The sequence below is a fragment of the Sander vitreus genome, chromosome 21 (genome assembly GCF_031162955.1).
Source record: "Sander vitreus isolate 19-12246 chromosome 21, sanVit1, whole genome shotgun sequence".
In the NCBI taxonomy this organism is placed as follows: domain Eukaryota; kingdom Metazoa; phylum Chordata; class Actinopteri; order Perciformes; family Percidae; genus Sander; species Sander vitreus.
The window spans coordinates 15,998,458-16,014,592 of NC_135875.1; the positions used below are offsets into that span (position 1 = coordinate 15,998,458).

Consider the following 16,135-nt stretch of genomic DNA (forward strand, 5'->3'; position numbering starts at 1 on the left):
CAAGTAGTCCGACTTTGTAACCATTGAAGCCATGCACTCTGATGCTTCATTTAATCCATAACGCAGTGTCACCTTTTTATGTCAACATTACAACAAGTTTATTTCCATTAGATTTAGTATGCTGTGTTTGTATTTCTAGGAATTTAAACTAAGGTTCTGCAGCGATGGACAATGCTCGGCTCTTTAACAAGCATTTAGAAGATGGACCCACAGGTCAATCTAAAGGGACTGAAGAGGTTAGATGTGTTATACTAGGCAAGGAGATTATCCACAATAAAAAAAGAAAGGGGTTTTGCATTCAGCCCTCACTTCCTAAATCACTAATTTTTGTGACATACAGATTATTGTTTTCATGTTAGATTACCCAGGAAGCCATTAAAGGACCTGGGTTTAGAGAGCCCAGAGATGTCTGTAAAATTACTCAGTGTAGAAAAAGAGGGTTTAGGGTTAATCCTGGGCCCTGGGACTTTTCACAAAAGATGTTTCCTGCATCAAAAAAATGCATTTTGTACATCTGCAGTGGTCTCTTAGCAGATAAGTAAATGCCTACTAACATTACTAACATTTTTAGTACTAAAAGCATTTGGCCTGAAGGAACTGGCACTAATTCATGTTAACATTAGTACTAGTGTTCTTGCAGAACATCAATCCTGTGAGCAGAAACATTTGCCCTCTGGTGCTGAAATACCATATGTCTTTCCCACTCGACAAACACTGACTGCTAAGGGTTTTTTTCCCCACTCAAGTGTTAATGTTGTTTTCCCCATTTGTGCAAAATCAGGAAAGTTTGAGATAACATCAGAGCATCAGATCCAAAGACAACTTTACAAGGTACGACTGATACCACTTATCCACCCAGACGTCCAGGTTAGATCTCTTTTGAAACTAGCTTTTTGTGACCGATTGTGTTCTCTGATTTCACATGGAGTAACAGTAATGCTGAGCTGTTCAGTCTCTCGTAAAAAGACGGAACCGAGAAATTGAAATGATGATGAGAAAATGATTTCACAACAAACACGACAATGACGTGATTTGTAATTCCACAAAAATTCTCACACAGATACAAGACACCTTCATCAGCTGAATTTGACATATTAGTGACACGTCTCGGGTGTAATCTCATGATAGCGATTTATACCGGTTAAAACCTTTAATGAGAAATCAGTCGTGCATTCGTTATGTTTGCTTTTACTGATTTCACAAAAAATAATCAATGCCTATGGGTATATCCACACCGAGAATCTGGACCTACATTAAATTCATGTCATACTAGCTAGTAGGTCACATGTCTGAATCTAGATTAAGATTTATTCTCCACATAGCAATTTTTAGCATACAAATCCACATACTGTGCAATAGTTATACATGCATATGCCATCTTGTATATAATGTTCATTAAACTAGTCAATACTCACATTTTCAGCCATTTCACACTCATCAATATATCTATGTTGCAATAATATCCATTTACTGTCTAATAGCTGTATGAGTAACCACTTGTACATTACTATATGGCATTTCAACATTACATTTTGACATGTTGTGGTATGATACATACCTTAATACCCATAAATGGGAATTGATAATGAAATCCTGCACTTCTACTCTTTACCCACTGATAATGCTGTTATGTGGATTAATATGCTCAATTTGTAGATGGGCCCTGTGTCAGTTCTAGTATAATACCTTTAATATTTCAGTTGACATACTGTACGTGGTACATATTCTTAAACACATTTGAGTTTGAGGAACTAACTTACTGCACACCTGGGGCAGGTAGTATTCCAGTTGGTTTCTGGGACTGGGTTGGGGGCCTAAATAGGGGCCCACATCTTATTTTGTCCCTGGGCCCCACTACTGGCTTAATCTGGCCCTGTTGGAACAGATGCCCTTATTATGAAGCACTACTGTTTGCTGCTACGACTGTGTGTTTTTGGTTCTCGATGCTTTGACTAATAGGCATTAGTCAGGCATTTATTTACCTCAAACTTACACCTATTACAACAGGGGGCGCTGTGTTGCACAGAATGAAGTTAGGACCATTAGACAGTGTTTTCTTCTTCAACTCTAATGTGTGTTTCCTGGAGGACACCAAAAAAAGGACACCATCGCAGATTATTGACAAAGATGTTTTTCTCACTGTCCTCAAATGCAGCACCTTACTTGTTTGGCTGAAAGAGGAAAACAGGTGCCCACACACAGGCCCTCACTGGGAGATCCCATGTGATCTCGGAGCCTGGAAACATTTTCACCTGCAACCCAACACCACACAGGGCCGCGCTCTGTGGGATTGGATGCGTCACCTTATCCCCCACTTTGTGTCCCATTACCCAGCAGTTGTAATGCTCACACCAGTGTAACGTGTCTAAGGTAACAGGCAGGGCAAGCAGAGCTGGCCTGAAATTTAAATTAACCTCAGTGACATTTATGTGTGCTGGGGAACAGGAGTGTTACATTACAGGTATCCTCAGTCCCGCCATGCGCACACACCTGTCGTACATACAGGTGAACAAAAGAATGTGCAAGCTCACGTATACAGCTGAACGAAATACAGAGTCAGACATGTCTGTCACTAGTTTTATGTTAAGCTCCTCTTGTGAGCTTCCCTTAACAGTGGCTGGTTTCAAAGCAAAGCCACCGTGAGAGTCTATTAGAGGAAAGCGCGAAGGAGGGAGCTGTGTGTCTGTGTGTGGCAGGAAATGTCAGAGAGAGAGAGGCTTACCATCTATTTTTCAGTACTGTTGAACCTCCTGCTCGTCACAGGAGGCAGTACCTGGGCTTCCTTAAGATTAACTCTGTCAAGCTCAATATCATTGTTTTCTGTAAAACAAACTCAGCCTGTTAAAGAAACTATGAAGCACGGACGCTGTTAAAGACGTAGGGATGACACATACAAAAAAGTAACACACAAAATAATTAACAGAGGAAATAAATCAGGCTGAGTGGTTTACTGAAAGATAAATGTTTCCTTTCTTACTTTCTTTTTCTGGTAAAAAATTGTTCAACATTTTGTGAGTTTTTGATGCCACTCTAATGTCCGTACGCTAAATAAGAAGCTATAGCTAGCAGCTGGTGAGCTTAGCTTAGCATAAAGACTGGAAACAGCTAGCCTGGCTCTATCGAAAGGTATCAAAATCTGCCTTTCAGCGTCTAAAGCTCACTTATTAACATGTCTTTATGCTAAGCTAAGCTAACCAACCGGCAGGCTGTAGCTACATGTTTATTTACCGAACATACCTGAGAGTTGTGAATATTTTAACTCTCTGCAAGAAAGCTAATAGGCATATTTCCTAGATGTCAAACTATTCCTTTAAAGACTGAGTGCTGCCTTCTGGGACAGAAGGATATTTGAGGATGACTTTGACTGCCACTGTGAACACTCAACCCTCACCGAGCAGCCCCAGGGCATTTGGAAAGTGCTTTACCCAAGCAAGGGTAGCAGAGAAGGGGGGCAGCTGATCCCCTGTGGCATTCTCCCAGAGTTTCTCCTCAAGAACTGGGTCGCACAAGATGATGGGTGCATTCCCAGACTTTTTTTTTTTATGACCATCATAAATCCTTTATTGCGCCTGCTCTGCTCTAGAGGCATGTGTGTGTCTGACACAGGGAAATCCTTGTTGACAAACCTTTTCCCACATCTCAAACATCAAATTTCATTATTCAAGACTGCGCTGGGTTATTCTTACCTTGTTCTGTGGAACAGACAAGAGCATTTCTCACAGCGCAGTCCGATGTGGATTAAATTACGCCTCCGCTTGAATACATTTCCCTTTTTGTGGTCTCAGTTTTGTATTGACAAATCTTTCTCTTTGCCACAGTCTGGTGAAATAGGAGATTCACATCATTGGCTGCTCTTTTAAATGGACCAGCAGGCCATGGCTCCCATAAATGTTATTTGGAAAACCCATGGGAGTGACCGCATCAGACAACATGGCTCCCAGAGGCACCCTGGGTGCTTATTAAAAGAATGAGAGAATGAAAAACAGCACAGGATCAGAGGCTCTGTCTGTAACCAGGTATGACCACGGAGGATTCCTCTGTGTTCCCTTAATTACTCTGGGTGTAGGGGTGAAAGTGTTTGCTGAAAGGGCTTTTCCTACCAGAATATGAAAAACGTGTCCCTGTTTCGATGATAAGTCTCTCTCCCTCTCTCTTTCTATTTCATGACAGCTGAACTGTAGTAACCTCTAATTCTCTGCTTCTCACCTCAACCTTTTCTGACAATCACATGATATTTTGCATATTACAGGGCTAGGCTTGTGACTAAAGATTAGCATATTATGCTGAGGAGTAATACCAGAGCTGAAGTGTGTTTCCGGTATCAGCTACCAGGACTCAAATCTTCTGGGTGACAAGTGATTGGTTTGTTCCCTGCTACCAGACATCCTACGTCCCTGCATCTGATAAATGGAGTGGAACTTTCAATTGGCTGACATGGTCTCTTTATGTGCAGCGTAGAGCACTGCTGTGTTGTGTAGATCATTTAGGGATCCCATTGTTATGGTAGTGAGCTAGCAGGGGTTTGGCAGCTCTTATCAGTATGGAGCTCTGGTACAGTCGCTACTATAAAAAAAAATCACAGAATAACTGATGAGTCCATCACACAGCGATCTGATTCATCAGCATAATGAGCTGAATATGCTAAAGAGTGATTCGGATTCTAAATACTCTGTTTTTTTTTCCTTCATTGTTTTTAGTGAGACAGTTGACTGAGTTTAGTAAGAGAAACCCCCAAAACAACAATTTAATTGGAAAACATTTACTTAATACTGGTGAATACTGTAAGGGCTTTAATGGAAAACAGTTCTACATGGAGTTCTTCATTCTAGTGTTGCCTTTTCCAATTGTTCATATTGCTGGTTGACATCTCCGTATTTGTCTGTGTGAGCGACGTGCATCTAGGGGCATGCGCCACTGGATAAATCCCATTTGTATCCCATATTTGGAGTTCGCCAAAAACATGCCACTGCTTTTACTCCCTCAGCGCACAGACTAGACCATCAACTCAACAAAACCTCCAAATGGGTCGCTGAAAGATGAATTATTCATCTGGGCTAGGTTGCATCAGCCTGGTTTTCTTGTGCTGATGCACATGTCTTGTTGCTCACCTTGGCTCTGTGACAACAGCTGAGCAAAACCATCTGAGACTGATGCTGACCGTGTGGTTGTAGCTCCATCCTATTTGGTGTGGGCTACCACTTGGGGACCCACGTTTAGCTCCCTCAGCCCTATACCACAGTACTAATGGTGGAGGACTCCTCTGACTTGCCCTGTTTGCTGGGCAACGACTTAAGATACTCCAGGTGTCTGCGGGCGTCCTCCTGATTAGCCCTGACATAGTAGACCAGGTAGGAGATGACCATGGTGAACCAGCCGAACATGACGACCAGCATGGCCACATCTGTAGTCCTCTTCATCACCACACATAGGTCTATGTCTGGAGCCAACAGGAAGGCAAGTCCTTGAACTCCTATTTCCTCCGGATCTGAAGTCTGGCACACGATGCCCGTCAGCGACGCAGGCTCCAGGTCCACATGGGGCATGGCCATCTGCAAGTTGCAGTCACAATGCCAGGGATTGTTTGTTAGGTTGGCGCGAGACCGCAGGCCCTCGAAGGCCTCAGGGGTAAAGTTGACTAACTTGTTAGAAGAAAGGTCTAGGAACTGTAGTGTGGAGCCCAGGCCTCTGAATGCACCTGGTTCTAACTGGCTTAGTTCATTATGGGACAGATCCAGTTCAACCAGGTAGGGCAAACCTGTAAAAGCATTTGTTGGGACTGTAGTGAAGAGGTTGAAGTCCAGGTAGATGCGTTGTGTGTCATTGGGGATATCCTGGGGGATCTCTGTGAGCTGCAGGTTGCTGCAGCGCACCGTCTTGCCGCCGCTATCGCTCTCAGAGCAGTAGCAGCTCTTGGAGCAACTGGTGCCAGCATGGTGGAAGCAGAAGGTCATTAACACCAGGCTGTGCAGCAGCAAACACATGACCACTGAGTGGCGGAGTAACCAGTCTGCAAGTAGGGACATCATTGGATACGGGCATGCTCCAGGAAGGACCACCTGGACGCAGGAGGTGAAGTCCACATCAACCTCCCCAGTAGCTGTTGAGCCTATGACATAAAAAAGCAACAGAAAGATACATTAGCAGTGGTGGGAGGCTACCCTTTGAAAAAAGAGAAATGCAGATGTACTGTGAAATTGTTTTCTCACGCAAAACACGGGTGATTAACAATGTTCTTCAGAGTCCACAGTGCAGGAGCTTCTCTAATTGCAATGAGGAGGAGGCAGCGGGGGTACTGCATGTCAGCATGTTGTTGGCCAGAAATAACATGAATTTCTGTTTTATTTCTAGGAAAGTCTGACGATCAAACGTTCCCTTCATACCAACTAAATAAACAAGCTACGAAAATCCTTTGGTGTCACTGTGCCTCCTTTATAATTGACATCCCCGCTATGCAGGGCTATTTCAGTACACAGAAAGTGACATTAACACAGTGATGTGACACCATGAGGAACAAAATGTTCCAAAGAAAACCTAAAACTAGATTTGTCATGCTCATGGGTTAAATACTGTAAATAATGTTCTTTCTAAAACTATTGCTGCCATTCTGATGCAACAATTGTATTAAAAGTGACCATTAAAAATGTCCAAGCTTGGTGTCTGTTGAGCAGTTGCTAGTCCATAAGGTCATTTAGTCAGAAGTGCAAGTAACACAGAGGTAAACGCTTGTCTGTGTCCTGTAAATTACACTTTATATTTTGTATGAAAGCCTTTGAAAATAGCAGGTCTACCCACCCTAACACACTTCATTAATAGCTGATCAGGGCTACGTCCTATCCTGTTACTAATCCTCTTAAGGAAAAACTCCTTAAGTCAGTGTAGCATCAGTGTTGGCCACCCAATCCTTTTGTTGGGGGTAGATGCTAATGTTATAACCAGCACCAAGGCCAACAACAACAGACAATGTGATGGACTGTCTTCTTTGAGACAAAACAAATGAACCACAGAGTTCAACCAGACTTCTTAATTTCTTCAAAATGGCTAGAGACTGGGCAAGATCCACTTACCAAGATTAAAAAATGAAATCGATCTCTAAGTACCTCGAAGTATCAGATGGCGTTTGGGGTGTAGAGGACCGAGTATAGTGGCAACGTCGGTGTGTATGTGTGTGTTAAAGGGGACAGATGACTTGTCTACGAGGCACAGCTAATAGCACTCATTGTGGTACGCCGGTTTTAGAGATGCCTGCCAGACAATCCCAATAATGAAGGCGAGATGGCGGCTGATGCACCAGAGCAAGCACTCTGCTATTAAGACGCTCTAACTGCTGTAGTTTGCCTCCCTTTAGACATAAGATGTTTATCCATACGTCTTTATAAAGGCAAAGCAACTTCCAAAGGATTTCCCTCTGTACTTCGTGTAAGCAGGATGCATGAGAAAGTAACATAGCATGACAGATTGAGTTTAACACCCAAAGAAAATAAAAGTATTGCCGAAACTTAATGGGTAACGTGGGTAACCTCCTGTAAAGGCTGTACTTTTCCCGTCACACAGCATACCAGCCTGGTATTTAGCTGTGAGATAATGGGGGAGCAGGAGCAGAAGGCTGGTGACAGTAGAGGAGAAAGCATGTGGGCACGCCAGCACAGGGTGAAAGAGAGAATGATATCAAGAGGATTTAAGGGGGGGGGGGCGTGTAACGTTACAATAACACAGAGAACAGTGCATGACACTAATGAGATATCGAGGAAAGTGGCAAATGTTAGTCAGTCACAGGGACAGCTGATGAAGACAGCTGGAGGGCAGAGGAAGGAGATGAACAGAAAAGAGAGGGTGTAAACCATAATGAGTGACAGCTTGGGGCACCAAAAATTTTCCAACCAAAATATGCTTATCAAAGACATATCTAGCATAAAGTCATGAGCATGAGTCATTTTACTAATGGCCCTTATAACAAATATAACCCATCTTACAGCCATATATATACAGTAAATGCAATAAATCAGTTTGCCTCTAAATCTGGCAAGGTCTTCATCAATGTTCCTAAAGTCATTGCTGTGATAAATAACCCTCCTGCTTTTAATTTAAACAATAAATACAGTGTTCTGGCTGCCAAAGGTCAGTCTTTCACTTCATAAATCCACTGCTGCCACTGCTGCACTGACAAATCTCTGGCACCAATTATATGAGGAGCAAACATGAGGGGCATTAAGATGCAACACGAATATATGATGATAAAAGTGTTTTTCATGTATAAATCTGACCTCATATGGCAGCACAACTGTAAGTATCACAAGTAAGCTGCTGGTTTCTAGTTATCAATGGGGGGTGGATGACAGAAAAGGATACATTCTTGACATTTAACTTGAAATTCAGGCTTTTAATGCAACTGTAATCATATTGAAATGCTTTTAGCTCTTTCCACTCCAAATCCCTCACACAATGATTACTAGAGATGCTCTTTTTGTTCCTTGGAGCACAACATTGCATTTGGTAGATTTCCACTGTACCTGAAGACCCCATTTCCCCCGTAGAACAATCTTTTGAAGTTAACTAGCGAACAATAAGCATAAGCACACTGTTACAGGAGGGCAGTTATGTGTAATGGCATTTAATGTACAGCATGTTAGAGATTAATAGGGGTTTGATCTCATAGTCATTGTAATCAGTTTAAATAGCTTTTCAGCATCGATATCCTCAACATAACTACACTGATGTAATTACTTTATATTAATCTCACAAACTGAGGACATTTAATGCGCAAAATGAAAGCGCAACAGTGGGTTAAGTATCAGTTCCTGCTCCAATTTAAATGCTATAAGCAACAAGCATCTGTTGGGAAATGAACTCAAAGAACATGAGATAAGGCGATGCCGCGTGGGAACTGTGACCCGTGTTAAGTTTGTCTTTCATTCTGTTTTAGTCAGCACCATCCAGTGGCTGTTTCCAAGGCCAATCACATTTAGAAACATCGCATTTAAACTCTAAAACAGCTGTTATTTCATGGATTAAGAAATGTATAGATGCATGCAATATCACAAATAAAACATATGCGTTTGGATCAGTAACACGCACACTCACGTATTTGCCGCTTTCCCTCTCCTTTTCATGATGTGTTTCTCAGCAATTGCCCAGCAATGAAATGGTCCAGCAGATCAGAGCGCCCAGCGAAATGCGGTTCGGTCAATATCTTGGTTCGCTTCCATCAGGTCCTCTTGCAGCTCGTTAAACTTGTGCTGAGAGCCGCTCTGGCAAACACCACCCGCCACTGGAAATGTTTCGACAAGTGCAGCCTTTTAGTTTCCACGCAACCAGAACACTGGGCACAACTGCTGGAGCCAGCGCGAATGGACAAGGATGCAGCGCGAGGGCAAAAGGCATGTCATTGATGGCGGTATTTCACTCACTCTGATCCTGGATGTGGCAAAAAATAGTCCCATTGATGTAAAGTTTAAAATGGCAGACACATGGCGCGCAATGCATTTACGCACAGACGGAAAGGGTTAATGGCTGGATAGATTTGGTCGCATCTGGAAGGATTGTTGGAAATTCATGTATATAATATGTAATGAAGGGACTGATTACATCCATATGCATCTGTTGATTGCAGTGAGTGGATCTGATGTGCATGCATCAGGTGCCAGTAACATAGGGGGTACCCCTCCCTTTCTCTCTCACACACACACACACACACACACGCACACACACACACACACACACACACACACACACACACACACACACACACACACACACACACACACACACACACACACACACACACGCACACACACAGAGTGATCTGCAGTGCTCATACATATACCGGTTAGGTTGACAGCCGACACTAATCATGTTTGATCTGAAGCTTGTCGTTTCAAACATGCATGCCAGAGCGGTGGGTCTTTGGCCGTCTCCGTCTCCGGGCACTTTTCCTGTCTGCTGCCAGCCGATAAGGAAGCCCAATCAAATCCACTATAAAAACAGACGTGTATGAGCACTGGCCTGAGAGAGTCTGCCAAGCACATCATAAGGTATTAATGGAATTAAAATCAATAAAGTGGGATACTCCACCCAACGTCCCTCCCTGGTGCTCTGGAATGACAAACAGTGTATGATTAACTGCAGCTAGGGTCTTTCTTTCTTTCTTTCTTTCTTTCTTTCTTTCTTTTTCTTTTCTTTCTTTCTTTCTTTTTTCTTTCTTTCTTCCTTTCTTTCTTTATCCTGTCTGTCCAGTTAGTGAAATGTTACCATTCTCTCTCTCTCTCTCTCTCTCTCTCTCTCTCTCTCTCTCTCTCTCTCTCTCTTTAAAAGTAAAAACTTGTTTTTTTTTTGTCTCCGTTTTGGACAATCTTAGCACTGCATAAAAAGCTGGATTACCAAGCAGACAAAGTGTGTGTTTGCATGTGGCAATTTGATTATTTGCAATTTTGTTATACCTCTAAAACAATAAAAACTGAAGTGGTAAGTCTCCTTATAGGTTGTTCCAGCACCTACCCACTAGTGGCTTTATCCAGCCTTGACTGCATGAATGGTAAATAATCTGTTTTCTATTCATCAATAGGAGGTGTTTCAGTGCTTTTTATTTGTATCATAGACTGTTCATTACCAGTCAGAGTTAAATATCGCTGTCCTCATCCCTGTCTCATTTGGACTATATATATGTACATATACTGTATATGTATCATCATGATCATGATCACATCATTTGTCATTCTGTTATCTTCTCAGTTAGTGCTCCTCAGGCAACATCTCTTGTTTCCCTGTAAACTATCAGCGATGAGCATCCAGACTAATCTGCAGGAGATAGATGCACAATGCAAAAGGCATTCTATTGGGTTATTGGGCTGCTAAGTTTTATGGTTGCATTTGTTTAGCCCTCCAAATAATTGCTTTGCTTATTAATAATAATAAACTTTATTGCAGACACAGGTCCATATAACACATCATACAGTATAAATAGTATAAAAAAGAAGGAGATACATAAAAAAAATTGCATATTAGCCTATAGGATATACAGGCTATTACACCAATGCCATCTCAACCTAGAAGTGTATCTATAGCAGCTTTTCAGAGGGCTGACTAGGGCTTTAATTATGTGATTCTCTGACTTGTCCAGGCGACACATAAAACTAAACTCCAGTTGTCTTAAGAGTGCCTCACAGGTTGGCACTCTAGTGGACACAAACAAATGACTGGCACTATGCCACCTGGGGACACAAAGCAGCAACCTCATGGCATCATTGTATGCTACCTTCAGCCTCTGCATACTCTTTTTCTTATAATCAGACCACAATTGAGCAGTATATAACGGTGTGATGTAGGTTCTAAACAGAGAGCACTTCACAGAGTCAGAGCACATAGAAAACCTTCTTATAAGCATGTTAGCTTGAGAATAAATTTTACAGCGCTGTCGATAGAGGTCTTTAAGTTTAAGTTTAGGTTGAACTGTTTACACATCTGCTGAGGCTTGTATTTCTTTGGCCTCATTGGATTCCAGCAGAGAACTATAACCACCATAATACATTTGTGCATCTCAGTTCCCATGAGAAACACATATACCTTGGTGTTCATTGTTGCTGCTCTAGTCACTCCTTTTACAGCCCGGAGGTTAAGAGGATGCTCTTGTCAATTAGAAGGCGATCAGATAGGTGGAGGAAGAGCATATGACAGTGAAACACCAGAAAATAGGATTACTTTCCACAGAGGAGAGTGCCTTTCCCAGCTTTATCAGATTACTTCAAATGCTCTGCTGTGGTTGGCAGATAGATAGGTACTGTATGCATTATCAACCAAGCATTAGTCCTGATAGACTACACTTCCAAATGGATCAAATTTCCTTTTTTTCCCCCCTCCTTACTTTTTACTCTCCAGCCTGTCAAGTATCTCAAAGCAGGCCTAGGCGTCCTCTCTGACCTGTGCATGTGGTATAACTGCAAGCTGACATCAATCCATGAAGCTAAAGTGTTGAGTGGGAATTCGGCTGAGAAAATATTAGCGCCAAAGCTTCTACAATGCCATCTCAACAGGGTGGGAATGTTTTGCCAGTCTGTGTGCTCTGAGCTGCAGCGGAACAACAGGAGTCATATTAATGAGATCTCTCCCTTTCATTCTCATTTTCTATCCTACTTTGTCTCGCCTGCTCACACAAACACGCATATGTATATACTGAAGCACACAGAAACACACTCTGTCTTTGGCTCCCAGCTAGCTCCTCGTCCCTGAGCAAGATCAAAGTCCTGCCATGTCTCTATGAATACATTACTCTGCTTTTTTAATTTATTTATTTCCTTACCTTTCTTGAACCTTTTAATCAAAAACTGTGAGAGAGGTGTATTAAAGGATTTTACCGCTACTGCCTGTAACAGAGGGGTTCGCCTCACCTCATCTTTCCTGTGAAGGTCCTGGTCTTTGAAGTCTGGTGTCATTGACATTACGGAAACAATGGACTTGCGATATGAAAGTGTTGTGGATAATATTGATCCGTGTTGAATTCCCCACTGACAGAGCTATGGTCGGCTGAGTCTCGTCTCAAAAGCTTCCAACCACAAGAGTCTTCAGTAAAAGCTCTTGGAAATGTGTTTGCAAAAAAAATAATGCTAGATTACATTTTAAATATATTTTAGGTCAGTGGTAGCCAACCTTGGGCTTGGGACCCCCCACAAGGGGTTGTGAGATTAATCCAAGGGGGTCACAAAATGATTACTAAAAATCTGATACGCAAAGTTATGTTCTTTTGTTGACTTTTCTCAAATCTTTACTTTTTTCTTCATTTCTGTACACATTTTTTTTTTTTATCTCTTCATGGATCTAACAATATTACTTTCCTACAGCCATGCTAGCGTCGCTGTTAGTGTTTACTTAGGCACAGTGCTGCTTCGAGCTAAATGTTAGCAACAGCGTGCTAACATGCTCACAGTAATAACATGTTCACCATCTTTGTTTAGCAAGTTAGCATGCTACCATTTGTAAATTAGCATGAAACACAAAGTACAGCTAAGGCTGATGGGAATTTTAGTTTTGCAGCAATTTGTCATGAACCAAAGACATTCACCCGATGATGGTGCTAGATAAAAAGTTAAGGGATCACCAAAGTTATTGATTAATCCTGTCGGGATCATAAATGTCTGTACAATTGTTTTGTATGGACTTGAGTTAGTACTATTTGCTCAGAGCTGAACAGGCTAACAAGGAAGCTAATGGTGTATTGAGGTCTGGGTACTCTATATTTCACTCTGCCAGCTGATGATGCTGGTTAATCCTATCTGCTTCCTTCGTTGAATCCATATTCGGTGTTACCTTGCTGAGGAAAAACAGTTTAAAGAAAAAAGAAGGTGAAAATACAGTACTTTCTGTGCATCTGTGAATATACTGTAGAGTGCTCCATTTGTGCAGATGTATAGCTGTTGTGTTTGAAAAACACCGGTAACATTTCTCACAAGTATACAATCAACAAAGTGGCGTCAGTGATTGTTATGTATGGCATCTTAAATGTTAAGTTGTTATAGTTGCCTGCACTTGCCTGCCAACACAGGATAGAGGTGGTTAAAGCTGTTTTACACTGCCCTTTTAAAGTAATTAATAATTCTTAGCCCTTCATTGTGTCCGACATATTCACAATGACAGCGAGGGAGGGGTGTTCACCTTAAAGGTCATGTTATGCACCTCCAAGGACACTACTGGAAATGTGATGGTCAAAACATGACCCAAAAAGTCTTCCAGTGCTGTAAATGTTAGAGGTTTTCTGTAGATGTTATTTTTTCTCTTAAGTATGTAATGTGTTAAAAGTTTAAATACTCATAAGTCACATCTTAAAGAATATTACCAGTACTTTTTATTTGTCATCTAGTTTGCTCTTCTTCCTGTGAGCATCTGCACAAACTCATTTTTCTACCTATAACAGTTTGCTGCCAGTTGTTTCATCTGTCAGACACATGTAAATTGTCCGAGCTAAATACTCTCGGTAAACACAAAGCTGTCATTTCAATTTTCCCTTTTCCATCATTATTTCATTGTAGTTAAATGTTTTCATATCAGCACGCACATATCAGCTGTACATGCTCCACTTCCTGTTGATCATCTAACACCCACATGGAGAAATGCGACTAGTCTTTGCCAGGAAATATAAACTCAGATAGACTGAGGTGAACTCAAATTAATTCACTTACGCAAACTAATGATGAAGTGACCTCCGGGGGGAAAGCATTATTCCCTGCTTTAATATAAGCAGGATTAAAGGCTCAAATTAAAATATTTAACCGATGAATTGTGGGCAGAGGTATTATTTGACCATGTATGCACTTTGGCCTAACAATATTTTTTAAAGATATTGTTTTATGTTTTGGGAAATATGCTTACTTGCTGCCTTGCTGAGAGTTACATGAGAAGATCGATAGCACTCTCATAGTGGTACCAACCTTCTCATGTAACTTGGGGAAAAAGTGAATAAGTGTATTTCCTAAAATGTCAAACTATTCCTTTAAAATCAAGTAGTGGCGATTCAGTCTAAAAGTAGCAATCAAATATCTCAAATAGCTCTTTTTCTGCTGCCCCACATTTCAACATAATACCTGTATTTTCAAATCCATTTTTGAGAGCTCTGAGGGTCCACTTATATATCTTATCTTTGGTAGTCTTTGGGAGCTGAGGAGCCAACATGAAGAAAAAAGATGTATGTTGAAAGCATTCTTATCACTGTAGACTGCCAACTGATATCTTTTTCACAACCCTACTTCCTTCTGGCTCTCACATACCTGTCAAGTGCTCAACTGGAATTAGCAGTTGTTTACCTGTCACTCTAATATCTGTAAAGCAGCTCTATTCTTGTATGACACAGGGCATCAACCTGCACCAAACAGCCCCTTTAGACAGCTATCAACAGATCTGACACATCAAGTTTCTTTCTTTCCAAACAGTGAAGCTGTATCAGGCCTCAGAAAACACAGGGCCATCAATAAATAAACAGGAAAGCAGGTTGTACTGAGAGTGCGGGTGTCCATCTACTTTGCTAACGTCTCTCAGCAACTTCAGATGGGCCACTATTTTTGGATGCCAAGTACATAGCATTCCCTGTTTCAGACTGCCCACTAGTACTAGATAAAATAAAGTCTGTGTGTGAGTGTGCTACAAGGTTAGAATAGTAATGGCATAGTTGCAAACAAAATATATATATCTGTATTATCTTAAATTACCTTACAATGATGCACATACATTAAAAACTACTTCTAGAAAAAAAAATTATCAAAAGCCAATGGAAGGCAAATATGCTTTTTTGCTCTCTTGCTGAGAATTTTTTTTGGAGCTTTCTTTCCCTTCATTTCAGAGTGACAGTGGATAGACAGGAAAGGTAGGAGTGAGACGGGGGATGACACGGAGCAAAGGGCTGCAGGTCGGATTTGAACCACTTGCCACTGCAACGGCCTCAGCCTACACGGGGCCATGCTCTTACTGGGTGAGCTAGAGGTCACCCCTCTTTTGCTGAGAGTTAAAAAAAGATTGCTACCACTCATATATGTTAAACCCATTCAATATAAAAGCTATAGGCAGGAGACATTTAGCTTAGCTTAGCATACAGACTGAAAGCAGATGGAAACAGCTAGCCCAGTCTGTCCAATGGTACCAGCACCTGTAAAACTCACAAATTAACATTAACATTATATCTCATTTGACTTGTTGCCATTGTTTTGTTCCTTTTAGATAATGCTTCTGATTACAGTTTTGATGAGGTGATGGAACACTGCTGTCTTTCCAAAAGAACATTTTGACCGTTAATTGTCTCTTTTTGAGGTACAGAAGAATACCAAATAAAATTCTATTTTGAAGGTGCCTGTGCACACCTTGCAATGTGTGTTTGCACCTCCATTAATGTGTGCAACTGTGGGTGTATTTGTGTACATGCACTCCACTACATCCGCTGGACTACAGCTCTTCAGCCCTATTATTATCATCATGCCAAGGTCAGATGAGTGGGCAACTTTAGCAGAGGAAGACAGATAAGTATGATCGAACTGTTAGATAAATCAGGGTAGTGCATTTCCATTCACTGATAGCAACTTCCAGACCAGCAATATATAAAATCCTGTCTTTTCTCTGTAATGCTTTCTTAAATCCTGCACTTCTGTATCACTAACACAACAGCTAA

General features: G+C 41.5%; 1 protein-coding gene across 1 annotated transcript; it reads right to left on the reverse strand.

Moving 5' to 3' along the window:
• Positions 1-4,687: 4,687 nt before the first annotated feature.
• On the reverse strand, positions 4,688-9,594 carry lrrc3ca (leucine rich repeat containing 3Ca). Its single transcript, XM_078279392.1, has 2 exons — positions 9,079-9,594; positions 4,688-6,106 (listed from the first exon to the last, which is right to left on the reverse strand). Exon 2 carries the CDS (start codon positions 6,024-6,026, stop codon positions 5,229-5,231), a length of 798 nt encoding a protein of 265 aa, XP_078135518.1. The 5' UTR covers positions 6,027-6,106; positions 9,079-9,594; the 3' UTR covers positions 4,688-5,228.
• Between the last annotated feature and the right edge of the window lie 6,541 nt (positions 9,595-16,135).